General features: G+C 36.0%; 1 protein-coding gene across 5 annotated transcripts in view; it reads right to left on the bottom strand.

Annotated features, from left to right (window-relative positions):
* Positions 1 to 5,016: 5,016 nt before the first annotated feature.
* Positions 5,017 to 23,214, bottom strand: part of NAP1L1 (nucleosome assembly protein 1 like 1) — a 33,370-nt gene continuing 15,172 nt past the window's right edge. For 2 of the 5 annotated variants that reach the window (XM_065887925.1, XM_065887924.1), the window contains exons 3-13: positions 21,581 to 21,683; positions 14,722 to 14,863; positions 14,392 to 14,472; positions 13,532 to 13,660; positions 11,671 to 11,742; positions 10,712 to 10,851; positions 10,134 to 10,279; positions 10,021 to 10,040; positions 8,412 to 8,534; positions 7,622 to 7,651; positions 7,292 to 7,387 (exon numbers count right to left, since the gene is read on the bottom strand). In XM_065887925.1, coding sequence (XP_065743997.1) covers positions 7,325 to 7,387; positions 7,622 to 7,651; positions 8,412 to 8,534; positions 10,021 to 10,040; positions 10,134 to 10,279; positions 10,712 to 10,851; positions 11,671 to 11,742; positions 13,532 to 13,660; positions 14,392 to 14,472; positions 14,722 to 14,863; positions 21,581 to 21,663 — 1,029 coding nt within the window. In that variant the 5' untranslated portion in view covers positions 21,664 to 21,683 and the 3' untranslated portion in view covers positions 7,292 to 7,324. Of the gene's footprint in view, positions 5,296 to 5,984; positions 6,057 to 7,060; positions 7,112 to 7,291; positions 7,388 to 7,621; positions 7,652 to 8,411; positions 8,535 to 10,020; positions 10,041 to 10,133; positions 10,280 to 10,711; positions 10,852 to 11,670; positions 11,743 to 13,531; positions 13,661 to 14,391; positions 14,473 to 14,721; positions 14,864 to 21,580; positions 21,684 to 23,214 lie in introns of those variants that run through there. The other 3 variants (XM_065887923.1, XM_065887926.1, XM_065887927.1) reach the window with 3 other exon arrangements.

Here is a 23,214-nt window from a genome sequence, read left to right as displayed (position 1 = left end):
AAAACAGATGGTAAGGGTCGTTTGTCTAGGGCTGCCAAGGTTTCAGTCGAAAATCTTTTCCACTTTTATTCATGGTTTCTTATTCCTATAGAGCAACCTCACCTACAATTCTCAGTTGGATCAGCTACTACTAAGCCCACCTGTTTGAAGGTAGTTACAAATATGTACTGGGGTAAGGCCGGAAAAAAAATCCTATTGTGTTGGATTAACTTTGAAATATTCAGTGTGTACTCAGTTTTTAATATATTTCCTAAGTGTGTCACCTGAAAAGACCTAGAAATAATAACATCCCAAGAACAAGCAAACCCATCACCTAGACTTGATTTCTAACTACCACTGCCCATTAAAGGGAACCAGGGATCCTTGGGGAAATAGCCAGTTTCAGAGCTGGTACAAAAAAGCCTAAGATGATCCCAGAAAATCTTTCTGAGCTATAAAGTATGCAAGAGCTCAAATGATGCAGGACACACCAAAAGCACACAGGAACCAATTGTAAAAGGATACCATTGATCAAATCTGAGATGACTGAAGCATCAAAATGAATTATGATTACACAGTAAAATTTCCTGACTTTGATTAATCATACTGTGATTCTGTGTCTTCCTAATGAAAAAATACAGCATTTAGAGGCTAAAAGGGCACAATGCCTCCAACTCTGTCAAGTACTATAGAAAAAAGATATATGCATGAATATAGAATCATGTAGCAAAAACAATAAATGGTGATTTTGAGCAAAGGATGTACAGGAATTCTTTCAACTATTGTAATTTTAGAGTTAGAGAAAAGTTGCAATATCCATAAGGGCTTCCTTGCAAAAAGCAATCTGGAATTTAAGAGGATTCATTGCAGATAACCTTGAATCTATTATTTAAAAAACAAAAAAACCCAAAAATCTTCATCCCTTACTTTGACACTCTACCCTACTTTTAGACCCAGCCTCTAACCAGCCCCAATGTTCTTACCTACGAATGGTTGACTCTTAGTCTTAATCATGTCTTATTTAAAGTTATCTTCATGGAAAAGTCATCATCACTTGAAAACCCCTTTAAAAGGACTTCTACAGCTAAGCCTTCCATGGCTTCGCCCCTTATGTCATCCATTCTTTCACTGCCTTGAAAGTGCCATGGATTGTCCTACTTCAGGACCCTCATGCTGTGTCTCCTCTGAAACCTTCACCTGAACTGCTCTCTGCTCGGAGGCTCCATCCTCACTACACAAATTCCTACTCATCCGTGAATTCCCAGCTAAAAGCTCTTACATAAGATTTGAGTATTCTAGCAGAAACTTTTACCACTCCATGGAAGTTTCTGAGCAACAACTGCTTAACTTCATTATGAAAGAAAAATGAGTATTAATACTATGCAATCTGTCCACTTCTGGCACTTGCATTTTTCAACACATCCCCCAGTTCCTTATTTTCAAACGTAAAATACATGAAGACCTAGCCTGTCTGAAGAACCGACAAGACAGCAGAAGTGGAAAGCAGCAGACCTTCCACGAGCTCACCTACTGTGGCTTGGACCTCGACCCACCGCTGGACATATCCTAGGAGCAGCCAAGGCAGCTTCTTGGCGCGCGAGGCAGTGGCGGCGGCCGCACTGCCGCCTGCGGAGGAAACAGCACTGGCTGCCGAAGCGCCTGCGCAAGGTCAGGTATGCGGCACCGCCCAAGGAGAAGCCCGAGGTGAAGCCCGAGGTGGTCAACGCACCTGCGCAACATTATCATCCAGTCCAACGTGACGGGCAGCATGGTGGGCGTCTACAACGGCAAGACCTTCAACCAGGTGGAAATCAAGCCTGTGATGATTGGGCACTACCGAGGCAAGTTCTCAATCACCTAAGAGCCAGCCCGTGCAGCATGGCCGGCACAGCACGGGGCCACCCACCCCTCCCGCTCCTTCCGCCTCAAATAGCCTGCCGGCCAATGAAGACACAGACTTCTCTTTAAAAACAAAAAGCACCCACACAGATGAAGAACTAAAAAGTACTGCTTTTAACTAACACATCCCGAGTTTCAAAATAATAAAACTCAAAATAAGAGATCTACAAAAGCTATAAACTCTCAACATGAAAAGTAAGCAATTTGGTTAACTTGTTTCCTGCCGGCAATTCATTATTTCTAAATTGTTGTGCTCTGTTTCTCGTTTACTTTACACTTAGTCAATACCTCAATTTTTAAAAAAACTGAAAAACAAAGTATGGTATATAATGTCAAACGGAAGAAACACAAGATAGCGCGTATATTGTATTTTTTGAAAATAAAATTAACTGAATACAATTTAAGTTTTCTAATGAACATTTATCCTTAAATAATTCTACACTCCAACAAAGATGTTCCCATTTCTCTGAAGTAATCCTTAATTAATCCAAAAACTTGGCTCTTTCTCCAAGTTATAATTTTAGCATCTGGATTTTTAAACCAGTATACAAAAATCACCACTATATAAGTTAATCTCAGTTAATTTCACCATTATCATTTACATTTATTTTTCAGCTATTAGCGACTTAGTGCTTTAAGTAGCAAACTACCTAAATTATAAACACGGATTTTCAAAACAAAATCCAGTTCACAATTACCAAGTATATATACAGTGCAGAAGATTAAAATCTATGTTAGCATATGATTTCTCTTTCCTAAGGTTCCTATAAAGAATGTATGCTTCTAAACTATCCATTAATTCTGTACATTTAAATAACATTTGGCTTGACTTAAATAGTCAAAAATATAAAGGCTAAAATTTTTATAAGACTAACTCATAAAAAAGGACTCAAATTCTAAACCAAGCCCTAAAACCAAGCAAAGAATATTTGAATATTAAATAGTTTAATACTTCTGCATGGTACAATGAGGTTTTCACAATGATTCAGTTTTATTTTTATTTTCAATGATGGGAATGGCCTACAACTCAGATAACCCACAAATTCACTGTCTTACAAGCAGCAGTAATATACAGTTAATTCAGTTATCTTAAGGGCCTTATCAAATACACCAATGAATACCATAACCCGTTCACAGAATAATTAAAATGTTTCTGTCAAAGCCAATGTGTCCTTTTAAGGTTTACATGTTGTTATTAGTGTTAAAAAGGAAACAGAGGTAGAATCCCACGTTTTAAAGCACTACTCTGTAAGCCAATTCCACACAATTAAGACATTTTTATGTCACATAAATACTAATACAGCTTCAGTGAACTAGATAAAATAACGTTCAGAGATCCATGTTAATCTAAAAACCAATCAATTTATGGAACTGTTGTTCTCTGCTTATAACCATATTTGAATAAAAAAAAATTTAAGCATTACTTTACAGGTGATCATATGGGATTTTACCATTTCTAGAGAGAAAAAGAGAATTTCTTGGTAGTCACTGCCTGGGCTAGAGAATACTATAAACTGAAAATGTAAAGACAAAATTCGAAGGGCCTCAAAAGCATCTATAGTTAACTCAGAGTATAATCTGTAGAACTAGGGAATTCCTTTCTGTCTAGTCTTCCAATAACAAACACGATTTAGCAGAGCTTGGGAGGTTGCTCTTAAAATGACACATTTTACAGGCCATCATGGCCTAAGCATTGAATAGCCTACTCAAAACATCTCTACTCTCCACTCTTTCAAAAAAAAAAAAAGAAAGTATATACTCATTCTTTTTTAAAAACCACCCAAAATATCACCAGTACATTTTATAAAATTAAATGCAGTTTTATTAAGGATTTCAAATTACATATGTCAAATTTCTAGAATGGAATAGAACCATTTTGAAACTGGAAAGATGGCATAGATGAACACTGATATCCCTTGAAACTCCAACTTTATTTAAAAAAACAATTCCTCTGCAAACCATATTCCCCCTTATATAACAAGATGAAATGGTATCTACCTCTTCACTTTGGCAACAGCTATTTCCTAAAGGAGTAAAAAAAAAAAAAAAGTAGTGATTTTGCTACTTCTTTAAGTTCATTAAAAATGGGATTCTATCTTTAGATTAAAAAATTTAAGTTCAGAAAAAGCTGTGTTCAGGTGAACTATGGGTACAAAAGAAAAAAAAAGTCACAGAATGTCTAATCAAAACAACCAAAATCATTTTGAAAATAAAGAGGAAAAACAGGCGTTTTCATGGCATTTTCCCCTTTCCCCCCCTATAAGCTACTGCAATTGGTTAAGGATTTCCAGTAGTTAATTAAAATCTCAGGAGAGGAACGGACAGTACTATACAAAGAACACAATGTGTTTACATTCCAAGACCTTAATACTAAATTTTTAAAACAGAAGCTCTATCACCTCTAAAAAGGAACGCAATGTAATTTTATTAATATAGAAGGAACTCTAAGGCCTTCCTATAATTACAACCCAATTAGTCCATCCTCACTGTCAAAGCTTTAAAGTTCATCCCCAAAAGTAACAGTAATTCGCCTGAGGTATTTTAAACGTGGCTCTACAGTCTCTAATTTAATGGCATTTCCCCCGCTCTAAAAATGGTCTTATTTCCACTTTAGTCCCATGATATCTGCAGTATTTACTACAATATGGTCATAATTAAAAGAGCTGGGAAAAAAATTCTTGGACCTTTTCAAACAGTTGCTCATCCATCCACTTCTATTAAAATAGGAGCCACACAAAGATCTGCAAGGGTTGCCTGACCGGATCCAGAATAAAGGTCCTTAATCTTTGTTTTCCAGTTTAACTATCAGACCTTGGTATAAATAAAATGCTGAATATCACATACTTGTGGTACAAATAGGTCCAAACTTTTGAGCTTTTGATGAGACTGAGAAACATTTCATAAAATTTGACTTAATATGCCTTAACACATCTGTGAGGTAGTTAAGTAAACAGTACTACCCATTTTAATAGATAGTAAAACAAAAGGCGTGGGTAAATGACACACTCATACTTTAAGGAATAAGAATTGGAATTAACTGTAGAGGCTTGGGGCCTTTTGTCTAGTTCTGACCAAAGGAAATAAAATTTACCCTTTTAATCTTTCTATTAAAAACATTAAATCATTTAAGATTTTGTTTTCTTTTTTAATACTCTCTCATTAGTAGATGTAGTACCTCTTCCAAAGTTGGCACCCTTTTCAATAATGCGGTAAACTGGGTACATAATTTAAGCTAGGCCTCTGCTTCTACCTGAATTAGTACAAAATTAAGACATTATCTCTGGAGAACTAAAATTATATTTGACATTTTTATTTTAGGCTGCAAAAACAAAAACGAGCAAACAAACAACAAAAAACTTGAAATAGGCTTGTCAAATGATGTAAATTCATCCTTTCCAGGGAAGCAGAAGGTAGACCCTACCACAAAGAAAAGATGCTTAGTTAATGGAGGTTAAATTTTAAAAGTACAGTTAAAATAAAAATAATGAGACTTAACTTCTGAAAATACTAGGTTTTATTCACCTCCCTGTGGTAACCAATAACCATACTATTAGTTAATAAGATTTCTTTATAGTAACTGTCACCTGAAATACAAAAATCCATTAACAATCTAAGTTATCAGGTGTGGTCTTACTGGAAATTCTTAACCATATACTTGTCTTGACAAGTATTGTTTTTTAAATGATGAATTGTCTTAGTACAAGTCACCGTATTTCTGTAACAAAGTAATGAAAGGCACAGCTAGTGCAAGCGAACTTAAACCCATTCAACTACCCGCTGAAAAAATACTTTGGTTCTTCAGGAAAAAAATTAGCAAGACAAAAAAATCTGGTTCATTTCACAGTTCTGTTCATTTTCATAACTGTAATCTAGTAGTTACAAGATAAAAATACTTCAGGAAGAACCAAATATGTAGCAATGAACAAACATGCGTGAGAGAATTCGTGCATTCAATGTATCTGGCAGAAAAACTAGTTAAAATGCTAAGTAGAACAAATTTGGTCTTTAAAATATCAGTTCCTTTCCTTTAAAAAAAACTTGAGTCTACCAAGAAAATACAAAAACATAAGGCTGTAAGTAAATAATAGCTGTGTTTAGGCTATTACAGTGCAGGTTATCCTCAAGGCCACATACATCCTGCTTCACTGCTGCTTGCACTCTGCTGGGTTTTGATCCTTCTGTTAAAGGAAAACAACAAGTCAATCTATCTTTTTCTACCTGCTTCAGTTTATTTTTCAATAGTAGTTAACTATCTTAATTATCACATTATCTCACTGTTCTGTCAAAATTTCTGCCAAATTAAAAAAAATAAATGATGGCAAATTATTTATTCAAATATTATCAAGTCACAAAAATGCTAAAAAATAAAAGCCCGAATTTTACATTGTAGAATGAACTCCATAAAGTGAACACATTAAGCTACCATCTTAAAATAGCCAAGCAATTTAAGTCATATTACCAATTATTTTTGCCTTTTAACAGATCAGTTATTCTAAAATACTAATTCCATTCATATTTAGCTGTTAACCCCAATTCATACCTATTAGAATATTTGATTTTTTTTAACTACCTTCTGTTACCTGCTCACTAGGTTAAAGTATCTTCTGGATATTTTTACAGCACAAGCAAATGAATAAATACATTAAAGAAAAACCAGAAGTTCCAAATGAATTCTGATAACATACTAAGCATTCTGTGGGAGATAAAGTCCACATGACAACTTCCCAAGAATAAGAAACTGGGACTCTCAGATATGGAGCAAAGAGATGACTGGGAGAACCTAGGAGTATTGCTCCCCTATTCCTGTGCACTCCCGCTTTCAGATGATTTAAAAACTGACCTATTATAAGCTTTCCTTTGGGGAGAAAACAACCTAAAGAACACAAGCAATAAGTAATTTTAAGTGTTTCTAAAAAAAACATTAAAAAAAAATGCCCAAGATAATGTGCCATTAAAATAGAACCTAGGGTTATTTCGCCTGAAAGTAGGAAAAATAAAGGTCAGAACCAAAAATAAACATTTCTTAGGAAAGGTGCATTGAAATTACATGTACTATTGAAATGCCAGTGAGGAGAGATTTATTAAAGACTTTAATAGACTAAAATAAACTTTACATTAAAAAACACTAACTCATATTTAACCTGCCTTAAATTTAACAGAAAGCAGCACTAATTTTGCTCACCTTTGGGTCATAGTCTGGATCATTTTCCTCATCTCCTTCTTCTTCCCCTTCCTATATTAAAGTTCAAAATGCATCCATGAAGTAGGTACATAATAGGAAGAAACGGCTCATAATGTGGGGAGAATTTAATACAAGTTACTCTATAAGTCAAAAGATTTTCATGATTACAGAGTTTGGTGACAATGCAATTTAATTTGAAAGCTTCTAATATGAAAGATTTCCCAACACAACTTGAGACATCCAGACAGGTTTTATTGAAAAGATTTACTGCAGCCAACGTTGAAAAAGTTTACTGCAGCTTTTGACTTCTTCAAAGAGCTGATAACCCTGCAGCAGAACAGAATTATTTGAAATAAAAAAAATGTTCTGAGTTTTGCAATTTATTTATTGAAACCTCATACATACATTGTTTGGCTGTAGAATTCTAAAACCATATTTTTTTCCAAAAACGTTTTTATCCCATATCACAGAGTAATGATTTATAGCAAAGGAATACATAAGTCACTCAATTTGCTTCTCAATGTGTTAAACAGAATTATTTGCTCATTTGGTAAACATTACCTCATCCGCTTCTTCACCTTCTTCATCATACTAAAAAAGGGGAAAAAAGGAGACATTTGAATGACACTAACAAACATCTGAAAGTAGCATTTAGTTAATATCCACCATTGTATCCCCTAATATCTAAAGAGAGGAAAAAATACATCCCCTATAGTGACTGATTATAAATTAAAACAAGGACAATAGCTTCAGGAATCACCCAGCTCAGTGCCATTATCTAAACCTGACACTTTAAAAAATTAAAATAAAGAACACAGTACAATCATGGATGAAGTATGATCAGATAACTATGACTGTAAATATTACTTGCCTGTACAAAAAGGACCTAAAGGCTATGTGAATGATTGCCATTTAACAAGAAAGATATACAAAATATTTGAGAGCAGCCTAATTTTACCTTAATCATTACTTAATATTCCTATGGATAAAAATTCCATGCTTCCTAATAAAGATTTTTATCAGTAGTAGAAAATGTACAAGGTTACGTTTTGTTTGGTCAAAGATGTGTAATGGATTTACAACACTAACCCAACATAGTAAAGTTTTACTACTTCAGAGAAAGTAGCCTTCCTAATAGCAGGAAAATAAAAACTATAATAAATGAACCCAAAGATCCTAAAAGGACCTACTTAATTCAAGGAGGTTATCTGAAAGGACATAAGTAATCAGCCTAATTTTGAATTATTCTGTCTTGCTTTTTAACAATTGCATCTATTCATTAAACCTCTCACCGATTCTGACTATCACACCCTCACCAAACGATTTCACTGCTGGATTCAAATTCACTCACATCATCATCATCATCTTCAATAGCTTCTCCAGTAAAGTATAACACTGATCTTGGGATTATGCGCTCACGTAAAAAGTGACCAATTTCAAAGTCCGCAGCAAGGATAGCTTCAGCATCATCATCCTGTTAAAGAAAAATAAAAGCACAGAATTTAATAACTTATTTAATTTGGCATATGCGAGACTTGGATTTAAATCATGCAGAAACTCTCAACTTCACTTTTAACTTTAAACTTTTAAAATTATCTTACATGTGCATGATCAAATAGTCTCTACATATGCCCTAGGTTTACAGGTTTTTAATAAAAATAAGTTAGCAGGCCAGTATACATACTGGTTATCGCTTAAGTTTTCTCTAGCTTAAAAGTTACAAAAGCAACTTTGCTATATGACTACAACTTTCTTTTTAAAATATTAATTACTGAAAACACCAACGGGAATAACAGTAAGAAAGAATCTCAGGCTTTTCCAAATAACATTATGTATATGGCACATAAGACCAGAGAAGATCGTTTCACACTTCCTAAAAGACAGCATCCAAGCGTCTGTGTAATGCCAAGTGAGATACTGTCCTACTTGATAAAGACTAAGTCAATCTAAGATTTCTACTTAATGGCAAAGTACAGCACAGAAATGCTGTTGATATTATTCAAAATTAAAATCACTCCATGATACTAAAGTTCTAGTTCTGTGATACTAAACACTGAGTAACTATTTTGTGAATTCCTGGATGTTTATTTTGATTCATCAACATAATCCACTCTAACAACAACAATAAAACACCAAAGGGTCGTGGGGGAAGATTTTGAAGGAAAGGATTCTAATCACAGGCAGAGGTGTTCTATCCATAACTCAAGATTGTTTTGGTACCATCAACATTTCGTAACAGACTTAAGCCAAATTCAAAACTGAACTAGCCTACCTTGCCTGTGTAGATTTCTTTAAGGCTGTTCCTCATTCCTGGCTGTGTGCTAGGCACATTTCAGTTTTTGGCTATATGACCACATACATAAAACCAAATTTCCAATGGAATAATAACCACACAAAGAACTCTAAGTACAATCTGGTTAGTGTTTAGTAAATAGTATAAATGATTTAATACATTCTATTTTCAATAAGGAAGAAAACTAGTCTTGAAAACTTGAATCCCTCACAGCAGTATTTGCAAGTCTCAGAAGAAAGGACTCTAGCCTTTCACCATTTCTCAGTAGAAGCACCAAAAGCTTTTTTTTTTTTTTTTTTTTTGCGGTACGCGGGCCTCTCACTGCTGTGGCCTCTCCTGTTGCGGAGCACAGGCTCTGGACGTGCAGGCTCAGCGGCCATGGCTCAGAGGCTCAGCCGCTCCGCGGCATGTGGGATCCTCCCGGACCGGGGCACAAACCCGCATCCCCTGCATCGGCAGGCGGACTCTCAACCACTGTGCCACCAGGGAAGCCTCAAAAGCATTTTAAATGGAGTAATTTTTCATATGCGTAAACGTCTTCCTCTATGCATTGCAAGCCTCAGAACAAAATACTAGTAGCAACTATTCTACTCCTTACATTTAAGAACCAGTCCTTTAATTTCATATTTAGTAAACAATTCAACAAATAAATAACAATTCAGCTTACCAGATCTCCACTCTCAGGAACTGCAAAATTGAGAAAAGAAATTCAAATGAATAAAAAGTAAACAAAGCTTACAATAAAACAACCATAAATACCCAAAGTAAAACACTATTTACCTTCAGGAGGGGCAAAAAAATTAAAGAAAGAGTCATTAGAAACTGTTTTGGTCACAGTACGAACTGTCCCACGTCCCTTGTGTTTCTGCTTCTTCTTAATGGTTTTCAAAGTGACATTCTTCCCTTTTTTCCAATCTATCTGGCACCTTCCAAAACAAAGGGGAGAGATGGTCTATCACAATTAACACATTACTTTCAACTGCTAGGAAAGCTGAGATTTTTCTAATTAAATTTCTATTTAATTTCAAATTTAGAGGGGAAATTTGTGCTGCTTTTTGTAGCAGTACAAAGAGAAAATTTTTATTTCTAAACAAACTTTTTCAATAAATATATTTACAATTACCACAAACTCACAATAAATTTAAATGTACACTCCTTTGGAAAAATATCTGTAATGGTCTATGGAGAATTCTAGGAAAATGAATAAGCCCTTCTCAGCAAACGTTTTACTGAAATGTTTGGAGATAAAAATGTATGTATGTACTAAGCAGACACACTAGAAGATACCAAATATCACAAATCATAAGTAAAGCAAAAGCAGATATAACACCCTGTTAAAGTAATAAAATTAAACTTACCCTGTACAACCCATAATTTCTGGTCCATCAAAAGAAAAAGGATCAGAATCATCTGGTTCTGACCTCATCCTATATGTCTTTGTCAACACTTCATTTGTGAAATATTCATTGGGTTCAAAGTGAAATTCTAAGACAAAACTCTTAAAAAAAAAAAAGAAAAAGCATAAAAAGTAATTAAATTCCTACATGATAAATTTCAATGCTTCAGTAAATAAAGCTTAATCTATGATTTTTATAAACATATAAAATCTTAAGTGACAAAGTCCTACTCTGGGAAAGAAAGGGTCAGATAAATCCCGAAGTATCTTAAAAGCAAAATGTGGCACAAAATAAACTGAATAAAACTTAGTTCAGCTAACACTACTATTTAGTAACATGTTTATGACATAGGTTAGGTACAGCTGAATAAACTGACCAACCCCCCACCCCCCCATCTCCACAGAGAGGACTTTAAACCTTAGACTAGAACCTAGCTTGACAGAGAAAAAGCCCAACCGTATCACATGTAATATAAGAACTAATAGCCTACAGAGCCTCTGCCCATGCTTTACATAATATTGATGGTTTTGGAGAGAAGCCGTTGGCTGATCTTTCATAATGGGGAAGTGGGAGCCCTCTAACGTTTTTGTTTTACTTAATTCCCAGACACATGTCTTTTAATACAGAATAAGCATTTTCTTATTCATGTTCCTTTGCTATTATTTTTATATACATTTTTAATCTAGGATCAAAAATTGACTATATTTCAAAAATAGTTTACAGAGGGAGGAAAAGGAATAAATACTGCATCACAACTGTCAACGTCCAAACATTTATTTCCTACCATCAATTAAGTATCAGTTTTAATTTCTTCCCACTCCCATGTCTAACCCTTGAATGTCACCTTTCTTTAGAAAGTTCCATTTATCTACTTGTAAACAGCTAATGCTACAAAATTGAAAATATTTCAAAATTTTTACCATAGGCTGACCAGCATCTGAGAACTTCACTTTAATATCTTTCAAGTGCTTCAGAATAGGTTCATCATGTTCCTTCAAATTAAAAAAAAAATTAATTTGATAAAAATAAAAAAAATTAAAATGAGTATCTGAATGGCATACTAGTGTTCTGTTATTAGACAATAAGCACTTAACTGACAGACATTTTATTGGTCAGTTTTATGTACTATTATGAACCATAAAGACTTAATTCTCCAGGTTATGCCTTATACTGAAGCTAGTTTACTTAGTTCTACCTTCTATCACCATTGGCTGAAAAAAGGTGACTAAACAGAGAACTACATCATTATATAGACTGAATGGGCTGAAAAGTTCAAAATCAAGTCTAAATAATTCATGTTTGCTTTAAAAATGTTTCCAGACCTGGACTTCCCTGGCGGTCCAGTGGCTAAGACTCTGTGCTTCCACTGGAGGGGGCACGGGTTCGATCCCTGGTCGGGGAACTAAAGATGCATATACCACACGTCGTGTGGTGCAGCCAAAAATATTTTTTAAATTATTATTTATTTATTTATTTATGGCTGTGTTGGGTCATCGTTTCTGTGGGAGGGCTTTCTCTAGTTGTGGCAAGCAGGGTCCACTCTTCATCGCGGTGCGCGGGCCTCTCACTATCGCGGCCTCTCTTGTTGCGGAGCACAGGCTCCAGATGCGCAGGCTCAGTAACTGTGGCTCACGGGCCTAGTTGCTCCACGGCATGTGGGATCTTCCTGGACCAGGGCTCGAACCCGTGTCCCCCGCATTGGCAGGCAGACTCTCAACCACTGCGCCACCAGGGAAGCCCCAAAAATATTTTTAAAAAAAAAGCTTCCCCAATCATTAATTGCTGCCTTTTCCAGCTGCTTGTTCCTTTTCTACTTTGCTAAAAAGTAGAAATGCAGTAAGCAGTCATTGTTCTGAGACAGTTTCTTTTTCTTGACATTAACATCCAACAATCACAATACAAGGTAGCAAGTACTACAATGCAGATGATAGCGGCTCAAGAAATGATTCAGATTAGGAGAGGCAAAGTTTCCCAGAGAAGGTGACATCTGTGTCAGTTTCCCAGGGAAAATGACAATTGTTAAAATAGGTAAATATTTTTACAGTATTCTTTTAAAATACAAATGTCCCTTGGAGTAGTTGTTTCAGACTGAAAAGGTCTCTGGGGTAGGACAACTGAAACTCCCCCATCCTACCACCACACTCCACATCTAAAAACAGAAGGCACAGGGATATATGAGAAAGCATCATACAGTGAGATAAGCAATTACCAAAGGGACTATTTCATTATCTAATTTTTGAAAACAAATTATAATTTATTTGATTACATTAATCAAAGCTGCAATTTTCCTTCTACCAATAACAGCTCTTTCAAAACAAAGCAATCATGGGAATTCCCTTGCAGTCCAGTGGTTAGGACTCCCCGCTTTCACTACCAAGGGCCCGGGTTCAATCCCTGATCCGGGAACTAAGATCCCACAAGCCGCATGGCGTGGCATGGGCCCTCTCCAAAAAAAAAGAAGAAAGCAATCATTATATAAAAATCAGGGCTTCCCTGGTGGCGCAGGGGTTGGGAATCCGCCTGCCGATGCAGGGTACACGGGTTCGTGCCCCGGTCTGGGAAGATCCCACATGCCGCGGAGCGGCTGGGCCCGTGAGCCATGGCCGCTGAGCCTGTGCTCTGCAACGGGAGAGATCACAACAGTGAGAGGCCCGCGTACCGCAAAAAAAAAAAAAAAAAAAAAAAAAAAAAATCAATAATAAAGAGACTAGTCATCAGAGCCATTTAAACTTCAAAGGTTTACCCTTTGAGGTAAACTGGTGTTTTTATGAATAAAATTACCTGAACCATATCACTGAGCAAGTCAACATTCTTAAAAACGGTCAACCAAAATTCAGGAATTCCTTTGGGGTCTTCTTTTTCTTCATCCTTTTTCTCATCTTCAATCTTGGTCTTTTCTTTTAGCTCCTCCTTAATAAAAGACAGCATTCATCATTACTGAATACCCAGATTAGACATCTTGATAAAATTTTTCACATCCCCTTAACTTGCATGCAGTGGGAGAGAACCCAACAAACCCTCAATGACTAATTTTAACATTTAGCCAAAAAAGTTCTAGTCTAATTGTGTAAACACTGCTGTTACCCACACCAGACCTTACTTCCATAATATTTCTACTACCATACCCCTTCCAAAAAGAAAGCCACTAGGACCATGAGCTGTAGGAAAAAAAATTCAGCTTCATGGGAGAGAAGAGGAAAAAAAAAAAAGACTTAAGCACAGTAAAGAGGAAAAGCAAAAGAAATATAAACCCTGTCCATTGCCTCACCCATTGGTGTTCTTAATCAAAATATATTCTCTTAATCACCAATGTTAAAACATCAATGCTGGAGAAACAGGTCATGTAACAGAGTACTGGATTTGTATCACAGCTTTGCCATCTATAAGTTGTGGGCAGGACATTTAGAGACCTCCATTTGCACTTTAAAAATGGGAACAATCCTTTTGTATGTCATCATGAAGTTCAAATGAAAAGTTTATATGAATCTATAAACTTTAAATGCTATAAAAATGCAAGGAAAAGGTGAATTTGGGTACAGGTGGAGTTGGGCTAACAGTCGATCACCTGCACTCACTATCCATCTCACAAAGATAATTATTTCCAAGGTATAAAAACACACTAAATTAAAGTTAATACCAACCGAAATTTCATCTTCCTCATCTGGTTTCCATTCACATTCTTCTTCTGTAGGTTCATAAATGGCATTAATGATCTCAAATCGCTAAAATGATTAAAAACAAAAATTTACATAAAAACACTGGCATCGAAGTTAAAAACTAGATGTCCCTCATTAAGAATGCTTAAAGATTTAATTAATTCATACAACTTGAATTGCTATTATTGATAGTTCTCCCAAATTCCTCTAATAACCATTTTGCTGACAGTTCTAACAAAAGTTTGTTTATATTTCTAGAGCTTTATCTTCTTCTTAAATTTTACATTAAAAAAACAGAGTATTAGAAAGCATTACCTTATCAAATAGAGGTTGATAGAGAACAGCATACTTTCTTTCAAGATCATGAACTTCCTCATAGAACTTGGCTTCTATCTGTGCACATTTAACTTGAAGGTTTTTGAGAGCATTCACGCGTCTTTTAACTACCCTAGGCAAGCTGAAAGGTTAGAAAGCACCAGTTATATACCATCACAGTAAAACCCAAATAACACTTCTTTTAGCATACTGAAATTGCAGCATAAAAGTTAGTAACAGCTTTCCTATTTGAAGCAAAAGGTACATTCAAAGTAATTAAAATTCAAGAGATATAAATACACAGACCTCTTGACCATAAAACATTTCAAAAGAGGAAATTTAACCAGGTACAGTAAATTGATAAGAAAATGTAAACCGTATCACCAACCCTAAATCTTTCATTGTAATTAAGTTCAGCACTGGGCTCGTCAGTGCTGGCATCTCAGTTGTAAAATGCAGTCTAAAAGTTAAAAAGTCACAGACTGGGCTTCCCTGGTGGCGCAGTGGTTGAGAGTCCGCCTGCCGATACAGGGGACACGGGCTCGTGCCCCGGTCTGGGAAGATCCCACATGCCGCGGAGCAGCTAGGCCCGTGAGCCATGGCCGCTGAGCCTGCGCTCCGCAACGGGAGAGGCCACAACAGTGAGAGGCCCGCGTACCGCAAAAAAAAAAAAAAAAAAAAAAAGTCATGGACTAACCATCCTAACAATAACCTGAATAATTTTAAAAAATATGTACAATTGAGGGAATTCCCTGGAGGGCCAGCTGTTAGGACTCCGAGCTCCCACTACAGGGGGCACAGCTTCAATCCTTGGTCAGAGAACTAAAATCCCACAAGTAGCACAGCACAGCCAAATAAAATAAATAAATTAATAAAATAAAATATGTACAGCTGACACTTGAAACACAAGTTTGAACTGCATGGGTCCACTTATATGCCGGTATTTTTCAATAGTAAATACTAGAGTACTACACAGTCTGTGCTTGGCTGAATCCATGGATGGAGGAATCGCAGACACAGGGGGATGACTACTGATTAACTCCTGTGTTATTCAAGGGTCAACTGCATATTCACCAGTGTCAATTATTAGGGGAAAGAAGGGGAACATATGTGTTTTTGGAAAAAGAATGGTATCCTACACCATTATTTTCTTTTTAGTCTCAGTATTTAATTTGGAATTACATTAAGTATGTAAAATTTTATGAAGAGGGGAGGTAGATTTTTAAAATAACAGCTTTTCTAAGATATAATTCATATACAATTCACTATAAGAGCATAGATTTTTTTAAAGGTTATACACACCTAGTTTATGAGCCCCTCAAAAAATGATTAAAATTATGAATCCCTCTACCACCCAAAAAATGTTCACACTCAAAAGTTCCATAAGTTCAGGGAATCTGTACAACAGATCCAAAATCCAGGTTAGAATTTCCTGCCATACACAGATTAGTGTAAAGCAAATTAATTCTCTACTTAACCACTTTAGTTAAGGTAATCAGAAAACAAACAAAACCAAAAACCTAAAATACAAACTCTTAATTCTTACAATTAAAATTAAAATGTTGTCAAGGTGGTGAAATAGCTTGGTCAGCTAGCCTCCCTGCAACTCCACATCTCAAAAAAAAAAATCAACCCTGGAAACTTTAGAACCATGAAGCAAACAACTATTTCTCACACACACCATCACACCATGAGCAATTTCTGAGTAAGACTGAAGGTTGTCTTTAACTGGTACAGACAGGGTGAGCTGCAACTTGGAAGGCAGGGATGGGGGTAGGTGGGTGGTGGTGACCAGAGTGGGCAGCAGTGAGGACAAGGTGGAAGAAAGCTTTTTGCAGAAAAGCTTTAAAGTTCTACACTTGCCTCCAACACTCACTGCCTGTCCCCTTCACCCTTCAGAGCCCAGTGCCATTGCTCCTAGGATAACATGAAGAGTTGATGAAAGCTGGACTGGCTCAGAGCCCGTAAGCACTCACTCTTCCACCTCCTCCAATCCCGGAACAATGGATTACAACCAAAGGAGACTGGTTCCTCCCAAAGCAGCCAAGAAAATTGCCTTAATTGTCAGCCAAGTCTGAGTCTGAGGTGACTGGAGCTCTCCTTAGGCTCAACCAGTCCCCTTTCTCTTTCGCCATGAGATTGTTACAGACAGAAGTCTAATCTTCATTCCTCCCTTAATACTCATTACTAGAGTAACTGATATCGCCCAGTGTGCTGGAGCTATAAGGCCAAAATAACTAGACACTTGAAGAGTACTATGAAAGAATGAAATATTTAGCATCTGAAGCATTATTAAACAAAGGATTTAAACAAGAATGTAAATACATTTAAAGCGTTGAAGAAAGATACATCTTAACTCTGAAACAAGACCAAGAAAGCTAAAACAAGGTGGGAATATTAAGTATGAAAAATACAGTTAACTAAAGTAACCAAAAATTGGACAAACAAGGTATGTTCAACTGAAGAAAAAATCCATGAGGTTTAAAACCTCTTCAGAAAGGCAGCAGGAAAGACAGACAGAAAAGCTATGAGACATGGAGGCACTGGTGCCAAATGAAACAATAGCTGAAAAAGAGAAGGGAGGTGGATATCTGAGGAAATGAGGGTAATGAATTTCTCAGTTACAGAAACATGAAAGCCCTTATTCGAACCACTAGACACGTTTATGAGATTGATGACTATCAAAGAAAAAAGAAAATTCTAAAGATATCCAATGAAAAAAGCAAACAACCTACAAAGGAAAAGGTATCAGAGGGATATTGGGTTTCAAAGAGAACACTGTAGACAAGAAAAACTGAAGTGAATTTTTAAGATATTTAAGAACTTTGAACTTAAAATTTTCAGATATGAAGGCAAAATAAAAACTGTATAAGGTATATGAGGCTTTAGGAAGTATGCCACAAATATTATATTCATGAAAAATAATTTTGAAAAATAATTTTGAGGAAGTAAAAAAAAACCCAGATGCTATATAACATATGGGTGAATCAAAAATATCTTGATAAATTTTACTGTTTCCTTGAAAGAAAGAAAAAAAGAGGCCTAGAGGAAGTATATTATTGGTGAATTTAACAGATCAATAGGGGTAAATAAACTGAGGTATTAGGTTTTGATCCATTTTACCATAATAACAAAAAACAAAATGCATTAACTTTGAAACCAGCAGAAGACAACTTGATCTTTTCAATGGAAAACAGAAAAGGAGAAAAAAGTACCATAAATTAGATAATAAGAGAAGAGAAGAGCAATTAACTCCAAAACAATACCACTTCTAAGAAATGTAAAGAGTTTGAAATTACTAAAAAAGAAGAACACGATCATACTAGAGTAAGATACAAGGATGGAAAAAGACACGCCAGATAAATAAAAACCAAAACAAAGCTGGAGCAGCTATCTTAGTATCAGACAAAACAAAATCTATGACACAATCCACAACTGACAGAATTATAGGATGAGAAAGATAAATTAAGAAGATTTTTTTATACATTCATCCCAAAAACTGTTAGATCAAGCAGTCAATCAATACGCAAAAATAAAGAGAATCTGAACAATACAACTAATATGCCTAAGCTATTGATTTCGGCATATAAATTTTCATACTTATTCACACAGCATTTATAAAAAGTTTTATGGCCGTAAAAGAGACACATTAATTTTTTTTAATTAAATGAACTAAGCAGGCAATTAAGAAACTGGGAAGGGCATAGAGCAAACCCACATAAGGAAATAACATTAAAGCCAGAAAAAAAAAGCAATAACAAAAAAAATGCAAATGGAAAATCAAAACATTAAGATTGAGACAACTGGCAAAACTAATGCAGATACAAAATACAGAATATGAAAGGGAAAAATCAGATTTTTAAAAATATGAACTATACACTAATCAATTTGAAACCTAGATAAAACACATACAGTTTTAGAAGAGCATAAAACTCCACAATTGGCACAAGAGAAATTGAAGAGGTCAGTTAGTATGTTATAAAAAAAGAAAATAGAAAAAAAAAAAAAGAAAAAGGATAAATTCCCCAGGACCTCTAGCTGCCAAATCCCAAAGGCCCAAGTCAATTTTTAGAAGAGTTCCACCAACTGTTCAAGGAATTCCTATCTTATACAAGTTGTTCCAGAAAACAAAGAAAAAAGTAAAAGCAATCTTGTTCATTTCTAGGCAGTTGAAATCTTGACTCTAAAACCAGGGATAGAGTGAGTGAGTGTGTGTGTGTGTGTGTGTGTGTGTGTGTGTGTGTGTGTGTGTGTGTGTGTGTGTGTGTACAGGCACACACAAGCTCTTTTCACTAATAAATAAGGACCCTAAATAAAATATTAACTACCCAACTGAGGTTTCCAAAACCATATTTAATATACATTTAGTAGATTCAAAGAAAAAGTCAAAAGACCATCTGAATTGATAAAGGAAAAAAGGTCATAATAAATCACAAACAGACACATTAATGAAGAGATTACATACTCATTCCTGGTTAAGATAATAAGACAAGGATGCCCATTTTTAATGCTAATGTTTAACACAGTATTGAAAGTCTGGCCAATGTTACAAAGAAAGAAAAATAAACATGCAGTGTGGTATAATGTGGAAGATTAGAGTTAAAACTGCCACTTGCAGATAAGATCTTTGGGGCTATGTGAGAAATAACAGAACAAATTACTATACAGTAAGAGTAGCAAGGTTTCTGGACACAAGATCAACTTTAAAAAAATAATAATCAGTAGTACTCCTTTATCAAGAACAGCCAACCAGAAAATACAATAAAAAATACTATTCACAACAGCAACACAAATATAGAGGAATTAACCAAGAAGAAAACTTTGTAATAAAAGATACAGAATATGATCTGAATAAATACAAGGATATGGATGAGACAATCTAATACTAAAAAGATATTGGAATTCTTAAGAAAATTCTAGTTTTTTGTTATTTTGAGGGTTTTTGTTTTTGTTTTTTTAAGAGAACCCTGATAAACTTACTCTCAACCATACATGGGATAAAGGGCTACAGATGGTAAGATCAACCTTAAAAGTGTGTTCCATGGTGGATGAGGGGTGGTAGAAGAAAGCAACTCACCCTGCCAGATATTAAGACATACTATAAAGCCAGAGTAATTAAGTGGGACAATGACAAAAGAACAAGCAAAAAACCAATGAAGAAGAGTGCTGCTCAGAGACAAAGGTGTTTGTAAGAATTTGATTTACAATAAAGGTGGTAACACAAATAAATGGGGGAAGCATGAACTGTTTAGTGAAGCATTATAAAAACTAGCTCACCAAAAAAGAAAGGAAAGAAAGATGCCTATTGAATATGAAATACAAAGGTGATCTCTAAAGGGATTAAAGACCTAAAGGTAAAAGGTAAAACTAGTCAATAGGAAATGCAGAAGGAGTAAGGAAAGATTTATCTTCAGAAGAACAAGCCGTATGTCAAAAAATTTAACAAACATAAAAATTAAGGATTTGTTTAATAGAGGACACCATGGACAAAATTAATAGAAATGACAATAGATTATGTACAAAGTCTAAAACTGATAAGGGATTAAAACCTAGAATACACAAGGACTCCTACAAAACAAGAAAAAGACAGTAAACCAGGGCTTCCCTGGTGGCACAGTGGTTAAGAATCCACCTGCCAATGCAGGGGACACAGGTTCGAACCCTGGTCCAGGAAGATCCCACATGGTGCGGAGCAACTAAGCCCGTGCGCCACAACTACTGAGCCTGCGCTCTAGAGCCCACGAGCCACAAGTACTGGGCACGTCACAAGTACTGAGCACGAGTGCCACAACTACTGAAGCCCACACGCCTAGAGCCCGTGCTCCACAATAAGAGAAGCTACAACAATGAGAAGCCCGTGCACGGCAACAAAGAGAAGCCCCCGCTCACCGCAACTAAAGTAAGCCCACGTGCAGCAACAAAGATCCAACGCAGCCAAAAATAAATTAATTTTAAAAAAAAGATAGTAAACCCCAAAATGTGAATGGGCAAAAGGGTACAAAATGAGCAACCTAAAAGGTTCACTCGCAATCATTATGAAAGCAAGCTCAACCCATTAGAAATCAGAAAATACAAGTAAAACAAAATGAGCCTGCCCCTCTTAGATTGGTAAAAACAGAAAAACGATAAAGCTGAATGATGTCAATTGTTGGCAAGGACACAAGGGTAAAGCGACCTTCACATACTGGATACAGGCATTGCAGAAAGCACCTGGAGGTACTGACGGTCTGCATATCCCATAATTAACAATTCCACTGGTAAGTACATATCCCAAGAAATTCCCACACAGCTCCTTAAGAGGACATACACAAGCGTGAACAACATCACAACTGAATTCGTGCTGATGAAGCTTGGAGACAAACTGGATGACCATCAAGGAAAAAGCATATAATAAAGCATGGTGGACACACATCACAGAGAACCAGGAAACATTCAGAAGCCAGAAACTAATGACGAGAGATACATATAGACAGCAATGTGGAGAGATCTTAGAATTATAAAGTTATGTAAAAAACTATAAGCAGAATAAGATATTTGGGCTATTATTAGTGATTTATATCACCAATGAAATAAATAAGAAATCTGTATTTCTTTTAATTCTGTGCATTTCTAACAAATCTCAGAAATGATTTAAGATAAGTATACTCCCTACGGAGATGAACCAAAATAAACTTTAAAAGACCAACTCTAAATCTGTACTCAGCAAAATTTTAAACTCCCAATAATCCTATACTAGATACTAATGAACACTAGCTTTCCACTGTGACATACATTAAGTCCCAGATGGCCTTAAAAATATACACCTGCAACGTTGATTATAGAAAGATAAATAAGGACTATGAAAAAGAAGAACTTGTACCTTTCAATGTATCCTGTTGGTGTTTCTACCAGACCATCAAGTCTTTCTTGAAGGGCTGCAAGAATCTGAGGATTTTGCATCATCTGAACAGTCAGCTGACGCGCTTTGAAAAAAAAAAGGGCATTGAAAGAAGGATTTTATGAAAATGTATCATGCTATTTGAATAGGACAATCCAATCATGAAACTTTCCTGACTAGCTCATAAATCGCTGGTATGAGTAGAGACGAGCAGCAAGCTAAAGAAAATTCACTCTAGGAAAACCCAGTGTACAGGAAAAGTTCAGATTCTAATGATGTCTAACGTACACCATTTCTCAAGGCCACTGCCACAACTACTATGAACATTATCCTTTCTTTTCCTACTACCTTGTTTTACCCACCTTGTGTTTTGGGAAGCTCAAAGATTCATCCAGATGCCTATCTATGATCCTTGATAACCCTCTGAAGTCAAACAACACATACAAGAAAACTGCAAATATAGTGACAGTTTCAAGCCTGGGACAAAGATGGTCAAATGAATCTGAACGTTTCATTGATGCTTGTATAATGTGCTTGTGGGTATCTGAACAGAGAAAGTTAACAACTGAGATAGTCAAAAGTTGTAACTAAAGCCAAACAAAATTTGGTTATTAATGGCATCTAAAAATTATATTAAATCTAAAAATAACCCAGATTTATGCAAAACAAATTATTTTGCTATCTTATTTTCTCCATCAATACAGACTTCACCAAAAAATTACCATTAATTTTTCCAATTTGTTTTTAAACATCAATTTACTTCTAATACTGATTTTATTATTGGATGATGTACAGCTGTGATAACCAACATGCTTTCAGAAATACCAATACTGGCCACTAAAGATACAGTTCTCTATCTTTTAAAAAAACGCTGCACAATGAAAGCTGAAGCTAGAAGTTCAGCAGTCTTTTCAGAATAAACCTCATTCTGGCTTAAAAATGAGAAGTTGAGGGGCGCAGTGGTTGGGGGTCCGCCTGCCGATGCAGGGGACACGGGTTCGTGCCCCGGTCCGGGAGGATCCCACATGCCACGGAGTGGCTGGGCCCGTGAGCCATGGCCGCTGAGCCTGCACATCTGGAGCCTGTGCTCCGCAACGGGAGAGGCCGCAGCGGTGAGAGGCCCGCGTACCGCAAAAAAAAAAAAAAAATTAAGAAGTTGAGTCATCTGGTACGTTGATATTCTTGGCTCCTAAGCTACAGGGCATATCCTAAAGCAGTGTAATTCTCCACTACCATTATTACCCCCTTTAAAAATAATTTGCTATAGAAAATTTTGAATGATTTTGTCTACATTTAATAAATGTCTCTTTTTGATCGGTTGGAATGGATTAAAAACACAGACATACACACTACGTATTTTCTACATATTAAATACTAAACATTTTCAAATAAGTCTAAGCTAGTGTTATTTAGAAGCACCACTAGAAACAACTGCTACCACCACCTATAACGTACCTAAATTGAGACAAATCTCACAGGCAACTGTTTGACAAGCTATGCCATCACTCCAGCAGTAGAGCGTGCACACAGTGACTTCTGCTGGGTCACTACATCCATTCCCTCCTCGCTTACTACCACTCCTCTCCATCTCCAGCTCCCTCTGCCCCTCCCTTCCT

The sequence above is a fragment of the Phocoena phocoena genome, chromosome 11, assembly GCF_963924675.1.
Source record: "Phocoena phocoena chromosome 11, mPhoPho1.1, whole genome shotgun sequence".
Lineage (NCBI taxonomy): Eukaryota > Metazoa > Chordata > Mammalia > Artiodactyla > Phocoenidae > Phocoena > Phocoena phocoena.
This window is presented reverse-complemented; position numbering and strand designations above follow the sequence as displayed.